Source organism: Etheostoma spectabile, unplaced genomic scaffold, assembly GCF_008692095.1.
Source record: "Etheostoma spectabile isolate EspeVRDwgs_2016 unplaced genomic scaffold, UIUC_Espe_1.0 scaffold48, whole genome shotgun sequence".
In the NCBI taxonomy this organism is placed as follows: domain Eukaryota; kingdom Metazoa; phylum Chordata; class Actinopteri; order Perciformes; family Percidae; genus Etheostoma; species Etheostoma spectabile.
Genome location: NW_022605618.1, coordinates 916,175 through 925,105, shown reverse-complemented (window position 1 = coordinate 925,105; position 8,931 = coordinate 916,175). Strand labels below are relative to the sequence as shown.

Genomic DNA, 8,931 nt, shown 5'->3' with positions numbered 1-8,931 from the left:
TAGGTTTACATGGTTTAATTTTCAAATTTGTGTTCTCTCCTCTTTTCACCCTGTGTCTTTGGGTCTCTGTTTTAGTTACAGAGTGAGACATCTCGCTTGTTTTAGCTACAGAATGAGACATCTCACTTCTATACTAGTTGCACATGCGCAGTAGCTAGATTAGATCACATCAGATAGATAAGGGAGACTTCTTCTAACTGAGGGCACGCTTGTGGAATACCTGCAGAACAGGGACATAGAAGTAGTTCTTTTGAAAGTTTATGGTCAACTAGTGTGTGTTGTAGCAGTGTTTTGCCATTGAGAACGACCTAGTATGCTAGCGCTAGCATGCTATGGTTAGGCACCTCATCTCGGCTAATGACGTTGAAGAGACCGGAGGCTGAAGGCAGAGAACATTCAAAAACCGTATCTCACTCAAAACAGCATGGATTTTCCAAGTTTGTATGCAGGTGGAAGCACCAGAGACACAAAATAATACCTCATATCCCCCCAAAAAGTGATTATTTTTTTTATAATATGGGAACTTTAATGTGTAAGTTGGATCTCAGCTTGATTGTGTGTGTTGACAGGAGGAACTGATTCTGGAAATAGTCAATGATCCAAACTGTCAACCCAAACAGTTCACACACTCCTACCTGCGCAGCACTCTGGTCCTCATTCTAGTAACTCTTATGGTAAGACACACACACACACGGGGCGGCTGTGACTCAGTGGTAGAGCGGTTGCCTGCCAATCGGAAGGTTGGTGGTACGATCCCCGCCCCTGCAGTCATTGTCGAAGTGTCCTTGGGCAAGACACTGAACCCCGAGTTGCTCCCGGTGCTGCGCATCGGAGTGTGAATGTGTGTGAGTGTTTATGATGAGCAGGTGGCACCTTGTACGGCAGCCCCGGCCACCGTGTAGAATGGTGTGAATGGTGAATGTTTCCTGTAGATGTAAAAGCGCTTTGAGCAGTTGTAAGACTGGAAAAGCGTATATAAATACAGCACATTTACATTTACATTGACACACACACACACACACACACACACACACACACACACACACACACACACCAGTGTCAGGAAGAAAAAGCAACATGTTGGTGATTTTGTTCTAGCTGATGCTGATCATCGGTCTCGCTCATGCCCTGGTGGTGTTTCGAGTGGTTGCAGCCCCCTTGATGTCTGAGGGCAAATGGGAATTTATCAAGGACCATGCCAACATTGTGGCTGTGATACTTGGAGCTGTGCTGCACTATCTTACCATACAGATCATGACCAGGGTATGTATACCTGTATCATAATCCTAATGCTCATGCATTCACACAATGTTGCTTGAATAGAAAGAACAAGAAAAGAACACCTTATTCCTAGTTGGGAGTATCAAAACATTATTTCAATATCACACCAGATAAGCAGCCGGAAGCGTTCTGCTTTGTTTTGTTTTGCTTGTTTATTTGGGTTTATTTATCTATTTAGGAACCCTTCAAATATTAGCCATTGCCCACAGAGCACCATGAAATGCTTATAACTTGCAACCACTATCTGCCTTGTTTTAAGTTATGAGTGCAAGTATCCATATGGCAGTATTACGAGCCACAGGTGCTAAGTGCAGAGGCAATTAAAGGTGACAGAGGGATTTAAATGAATTTGATTTAAATGTTTAATGGCAATACTACAACTCCATGGCTCAAGATTGAAAGGAGCTTGGTGTCACCAGTTCACTTGAATTACATTTTACTTACAACATTTGATATCATTAGCCAGCAGTATCTAATGGTAGGTTAGCATGAGAGGCAGAAGACACTGTAGGGCTGGAGCTCCATAAAGCGCAGCCATAGAGGAGTGCGTCTGGCTGGGGGCTCTTGGACATAGACGTCCCCACTCAAGAGGCTGCAAGAAGGTGCTGGCTGTTCAGCCAACAATGCAATGCCTGTCAGATCCCCTGCCTTTTTGATCATGCCGGGTAGGTCAAGAAAACAAAGGCGGAGGTGAAAGCCGCTGCCGTGGGGCTCCTGACCGCTCTGGAGACAGAGAGAGCCGCAGTGCCAGGACTGTATTCTCCCTCAAGTTTGAGCTCCAGTGCTACGTTGACTGCGGTCTACTGGTCGATTGCAAAGGTAGTGTGGGTAGATCGGCATTACATTAAAAAAAATTAAAAAAAGACGTCAGCCTATCATCCATCCTCACTATGACATTTGTCACTTGATTGACATATAGGACAACCAGTCTAACGTCTGATCTTTTTGTCAGCCAATCATCCATCCTCACTATGACATTTGTTACTTTATTGACATATAGGACAACTGGTCTTACGTCTGATCTTATCGACATACGGGTCAGCATGCATGTGCATGCAGCAGCAGCAAAATTTCAGCAAGCTAGCGAGTTGCCCAGTTAGCCTAGCTAAGTTATTTCTACTAAACTTAAAAAAGGCATACAAATAAATGGGGGAACTGGACCAAGTAAGAAGCCAAAAACCTACCACTTCCGTACAGAATTTTTTACAATGTTTTTTTAAGTGCGTTTGCCTCATCTGCAAATCTACCATTGCTATTCAGACATGTGGAGCGGAATATTCAGACTGTTCATAAAAGCTACGACACTTACTTCCCTCCGGAAAGCGAACTGAGAAGGAGAAAGGTGAAAGAACTAAAATCCCAGTTGTCTGGACAGCAGTCTTTTTTCTCACAGCTTACCACAAAAGCAAAGACCGCCACCAAAGCATTATTACATGTGAGTCACAACATTGTTAAACACAAGAAAATCCTTCCAAGATGGAGAGGTGATAGCATGCATTTGTTGAAACGGCTCAATTGTACTTTCAAGATTTTAAAAACAAACATGACAAAGTATCTTCAATCAAATATCTCCAGCTGTCAAGAAGTACAATTACACAGCGCTGTGAGGCAATGGCCGAGGATGTGACCGAGAAACTTAGAAGAGATATTGCGGACTGTGAGTGTTTCTAACTGCAATTAGACTAGTCTACAGACGTGAGTGACACAGCACAGCTGTACATTTTTATTTGTATGGTGTTTACCGATATAGCTGCAAAAGAAGATCTGTTAACAGTACTGCCCATAAAAGAACACACGGACATTTTTTTCAGTCTTTCAAAAACTATATTGAGAAAACTCAGCTTCCAGTGTGCAAATTGGTGTCCATCACCAAGGACGATGGTTGGCCGCTCAAATGGATTTATTGCAAAGTGCAGGGAGGATGGTGCCTTCCCCAACTTCCTCAATTACCACTGCGGAATACACCAACAAGCGCAAAAAAGCTCAACATAAAAGAGATAATCAGTCCCTCCAGGATTTTGCTGCCTTTTTTTGAGATTGTTGCTGCCCAAAAAGCCTGATGTTGCGGGAGATTTTGTAAAAAAGTTGCGAAAAAAGTTGCAATGTTTTTGTATAGTTTTTTAAAAATAAAAAGGAAACCTGTTTTGAGGAGAATAAAATGACTCTAGGCTGAGTTTTCCTAGTAACCTTACCAATAAGGTGAAGGATGCTGCAAATGAAAATGGCTAGTGGATTGAAGACAAAAAACAATTTATTGAATTAATCAAATTTGAACATGTCTGTCAGTGGCTTGTTGATCTTTACATTGTTATTTAATTTCCTATCCTGGCCTGGGCTGGGAAACAGATTCCTAAAGGTTTAAAAAAGCACTTTTTGGACTTTAACTTATCATTTCACTTACAATAACGAGGATAGCTGTCCTCAATTTTCCTGCATCCACCATGTGTGTGCGTGCGTGTCAGTTGGGGAACTCAGCAGCCCCTTCCGCTGCAGAGAGCCGACAGGATTGAAACAGCGACTTTCAGCGACATTAGAGTTAAAAATTGTTACAGCGTACATTGATGTTAAAATTTACACCTGTTGGCAGGACAGTCTGAAATGTTTGCACGATATTTCGCTGTAAATGTTGTTGGAGAATGAGAGATATTGAAGTCACAAGCACCGCGTCTTCATATCAAAAACAAAGAAATTAATTTGGCGATGTACGTGTGACGTCAACCAGTTCTCTTTCCCGCTTGGTCATTGGCTCTCAGCGTCACATACTGATACAAAGTCTGGCACGTGGGACTGCTGGGATTGGTTAAATTTGCGGCAAAGTTACGGTGATTGGTCAAAATTGCGGGTTGCACCAAATTAGCGGTGATTGTTTGAATTTGCGTGAATTGGCAAGATTGCGACATCGTGAAATCCTAGAGGGACTGGATAATGGATGTGGAAACAAAGATTGCCTGTTCTATTTGCGCCAGATCGCTTCAAAGACTGCTGTTCCGTGTGCATCTGGAGAAGGCAGACTGTGACCACACTGGGAACGCCTCGGGATCCCCCAGTCGGAGCTGGTTAAGCCCCACCAGAGATAAGAAAAAACTTTTTGCCAACACCAGGAAGGCATGTAACCCATCTACTCTTCCTCCCCTGGGAAGATCAGACCATAACCTGATCCACATCCTGCCAGTGTACAAACCTCTGGTCTGCAAGCAGCCAACTGTCCCACACACTGTGAGAGATGATCTAATGAGGCTTGTGAAGCCTTAAAAGACTGTTTGAACACAACTATGTGGGATATACTCTGTGACGCTCATGGGGAGGACATTGACGGTCTCACACATTGTCTAACAGATTACATCAATTTCTGTGTGGAAAATGTTGTACCGACCGGGACTGTACGGTGTTTTCCCAACAAAAAAAACCTGGATTACTCCTGATATAAAGACTCTTCTTAAGAAAATAAAGAGAAACTCAAGAAGATACAGGGGGAACTGAGAGGGAAGATCAGAGAGGGAAAGCAACGCTACAGGAGAAAGATGGAGGATCAGCTGCAGCGTAAGAACACAAGGGAGGTCTGGAAAAGCTTTTAAAACCTGCAAACACTCTCCACCTCTACTGGTGAACATCATGGGTATGGACACTGATATGGTTAAATCATATAGGTATAAGTACCTTTGTGTTGATCTGAACAATAAGCTGCACTGGACTGACAACACCACAGCAATTTACAAAAAAGGCCAGAGCAGACTGTATCGGCTGAGGAGACTTAGGTCTTTTGGGGTGCAGGGGGCACTCCTGACTACATTTTATGACTGTGATCCGCTGGGGCAATGGCATTGTAGTAGCAGACAGGAAAAGACTAAGCAGGCTGATTAAGAAGGCCAGCTCCATTCTTGGTTGCCCTCTTGATGCCGTGGAGGTGGTGGGAGACAGGAGGATAGTGGCTAATTTATCCTCCATGTTGGACGTCTCCTCCCACCCCATGCAGGACACTCTGACAGTACTGAACTGAACAGCTCCTTAAGTGACAGGCTGCTGCACCTGCGCTGAATCACAGAGAGATACCCCAGGTCTTTCCTGCCTGCGACTGTCAGACACTACAATCAGCACTGCTCCCAGTAGACCATATGGACAAAACACACACACCAGGACTGATAAAATGTGCAATAAAGCATATGACTGTGCAATACTGTAAATACATTTAACTATTTTAATATTTATTCTCTTTAATTATATTTATTATTGTGTGTTAACATGTGTCTTCTACTTTTCCTTTTATCCCTTGCTGCAGCAACAGTGTGAATTTCCCCATTGTGGGTTTAATAAAGGATTTTGGAAAAATGGTCATCTGCTCCAGGCCGGCCCACTGCAATGTTTATGTTACTTACACTGATGCATGTAGCTACAAGATGAGGTTTAGGGAAACCTGTAATCTTGGTTGCAGATGTTGTCATTTTCCTCACAATGTGGGATCACATTCCTGCTGATTGTGTAGTTTTTGGTTTGGAAGCCTCTAGAAGTAATTTTTGATGGTAGAAAGTAGACACAGTAGATTCAAGAGATTGTATTGGCATTTGCACAGGTACAGATAGTAGAATTGATGTATGATATGATAAAGGAAATGCATTAACTGTGCTCGCAGTTTGAGATATTTGAAGTAAATATGAAAATTTAGGGATTGAAACTTTATTAGACTTTAATACTAATTAACTTTTGGAGTCTACTATACAGTTATTTTCGTGTTATACTGTATGTTGTGGATGGTCATTGTCATTTTAATATGAGTTCTTTAAAAGTCATGAAAACATGTTGAAATTGTGTTGAACCCTGTCTGCCTGACAACAATGTAATAACTATGAAATCATGTCCTTCTTTGTCTCTTTCTTTCAACATCACCTGTAGGTCAACAGATGGGTGTCCCTCAAGCTGTGTGAAATAGGTGAGAACAAAGTAGGTTACTTTATTGATTATGTTGTAGCATTGTATGTAGCAGGTATACACACATGCAATAATAGATGTAGAAATGCATCAAATTAAGCCTAAAAGTGCCATGCTTGCACCATCTTCTATGTTGACACTTTATGACAACCATCATTAATAGATGTTAAATTGATAGTTAATTAATCATTACTTAATTGTCATTTAACTGTTAGCAAAAGTCATTTTACTGTTTACACACAATCTCAACTGCAGACAGCTAGCTAGTCACTTTTCTTCTTCTTCGTGTGGTGAAAGCCCGCTTGCGGTGTGAGACTCATGTTCAGGCTATCCTCAAACATGACAACCTCTTGTACATAACTACTAGCCACTTTTGGGAAATTTAAGGAGTAAAAGTAAAAAGTCGCCACAAAAAATTGTGTGTGTATATATATATATATATATATATATATATATATATATATATATATATATATATATAGTATATATATGTGTGTGTGTGTGTGTGTATATGTATGTGTATATATATATATATATATATATATATTATAGTTTGTATGACTATAATGCAATTCCTATTTCCGTATTTTGTAAATACCCTTAGTTAACACCTTTTTTTGAAAACTGGAACGTAGTTACACGTGTCTCCTTAGGCTAACTTCACCAAGTCCATCACCGTCAGCTCGATCTAAGCCGTTTGAATGTATTTACTGTCGGCTGATTTGACCATCAAGATGCTGTGACACACTCTTGATAATGGATTGATTATTGATTTTCTTGAGATACAAAATCATGATTGTGATCTCGAGACAACGGCATTAAATAAAGCAAGCACAGCCTGTGCCAGCTTCTATAGATTAAAAACAATAAAGTCTACTCAAGATATCTAACTACATTCTAATTTTGAATTTGAGACTAAATCAAATAATCAAAGACATTTTCATATGCTCTTTGTGTTTGTTTGAATTCAGAGAAGACAAACTCGTTTGCTGCCACAGAGAGGAGCTTTACAGTGAAGATGTTCACCTTCCAGTTCTTCACTCTCTTCTCTTCCCTCTTCTATGTGGCCTTCTTCCTCGGCAGGTACGTCTGTCTGTCTGTCTTTCCTTCCTTTCTTTCTTTATTTCCATTACTTCCTTCCTTCCTTATTTCCTTTTCCCTTCCTTTGCCTCTTTTCTTCCTTCCTTTCTTCCTTCTTTATTTCTTAGTTCCATTTTTTACTTTCTTGCTTCTTTAACATTACTTGTTTTTCTTTTAAGGTTTATTTTATTTATTTTAACATAGACAATGAAGCAGAGCATGCTTTATAGGTGTGTCTACACACCAACCTGGAAATCATTACAGAGGCTAGCAATGGGGATCCATGGCACTGTGTTCATTCAAATAGTTGTGAATTTTTTGCATGGACTATCTTACTGTTTGTTTTTACTTCATCAAAGTTACAAAGACAACTTTTGCCTAAAAATGTCTTGTTTCGTGTTTGGTAGCACCTTGCCAACCATGCCAGCTGGTAACTTAAGGGTAAGTCTCCTGTTTTGCAGCCAGCTCTGTCTGTGCACCGCTGTACATACAGATGAACGGTGCCAGTACCAGAAGCCCATGTTTACCCACTGGTAGAACTCCACTGGATAACTCGCGTCAGCCAGTTTAAAATTGGTTTCTCTCTCTCTTTAGTGTTTAGCTTAGCCTTTAGCTTAGCATTTAGCTTGGCGTCTGTTGAAACCATACACAACTCTGGCTTAGCTGCGTCATCCCGCCATAGATATCTATACATAGATACTGTCAGAGTTCTCAAGCCTCACGCATTATCCGTGAGACACACGCATTTCAAGCAGTTCACACGCCACACCTTGTATTTCTCACGCTGAGAAGGCAAAGTCCACCAAGTTGTCCCGCCAGCCTGTATCGTTTGCCCCTGTGTTAAACAGTCTCAGCCACCGTACGTTATTAAGTTAGCAACATAGATATAAAACCTGTTCTATATCTATGTGCGCGAACACACTGAGAAGGTAAGTTGGACAAAATTTGTTTCTAGTCCGTGTATGTTTTGATAGTTTGTTTTTTTGTTTGAACCACAAAATGAAATAACAAGAAAACCACCTTTTTTCGTTTGTCGTTTCAAACCAAAAACAAAGAAACGGTAAAAAAAAGAGCCGTTCTGCCGTTTTGGTTTCTGAATTCAAAAAACAAAAAACGACTAAACCAAATTCAAATAACGGTCCGTTTTTGGTTTTTTGAAATTCCTATTTTCATTTCTCTGTTTTAAGATCTACACTAAAAGAAAGACAGGTGTGCGTAAGGGACCCGGAAGTAATAGTAAATATAGCTTATATAAATAAAAGCCAAGCTTTTAGAACGGGCGTAATATGCAACACTAACGTTATACCAGAGTAACGTTAGAAGAAAAAAAATCAACAAATAGGCTGATTTGAACCTGGACCAAAAGAAATATGCTAGCAAAGTAGTTTATTACAGTTATTTAATATCGTGCCTATACATGTAAACATCACCAGCCACGTTTAATGAGCGCATTGTTTGGTTCAATACAGTCGGTAATATAGGGTTGTTACTGTTAGCGCTATATTATATAATTAAATTAATATTTAATGTGGTTTCCACGTAATGTACCATCAAGGGCAGTTCAAAACATTACAAGCACAGACCAGTAGGTGTAGTTTTACGCAGTATAATAGCACACTTGTAAATCAGACAAACATTATGAGGAGA

The 8,931-nt window shown here is 40.6% G+C and overlaps 1 protein-coding gene and 1 long non-coding RNA gene across 3 annotated transcripts in view; one reads left to right on the top strand and one right to left on the bottom strand.

Moving 5' to 3' along the window:
* The window catches only part of LOC116686790 (uncharacterized), an 18,495-nt gene extending 10,319 nt beyond the window's left edge, over positions 1-8,176 (bottom strand). The window contains exon 1 of the long non-coding RNA XR_004331364.1: positions 8,165-8,176. This is a non-coding gene — a long non-coding RNA (uncharacterized LOC116686790). The remainder of the gene's footprint in view (positions 1-8,164) is intronic.
* LOC116686789 (anoctamin-9) overlaps positions 1-8,931 on the top strand; it is a 142,390-nt gene that overhangs the window by 41,573 nt on the left and 91,886 nt on the right. For both annotated transcript variants that reach the window (XM_032511841.1, XM_032511839.1), the window contains exons 12-15: positions 570-674; positions 1,099-1,263; positions 6,169-6,205; positions 7,176-7,287. In XM_032511841.1, coding sequence (XP_032367732.1) covers positions 570-674; positions 1,099-1,263; positions 6,169-6,205; positions 7,176-7,287 — 419 coding nt within the window. The remainder of the gene's footprint in view (positions 1-569; positions 675-1,098; positions 1,264-6,168; positions 6,206-7,175; positions 7,288-8,931) is intronic.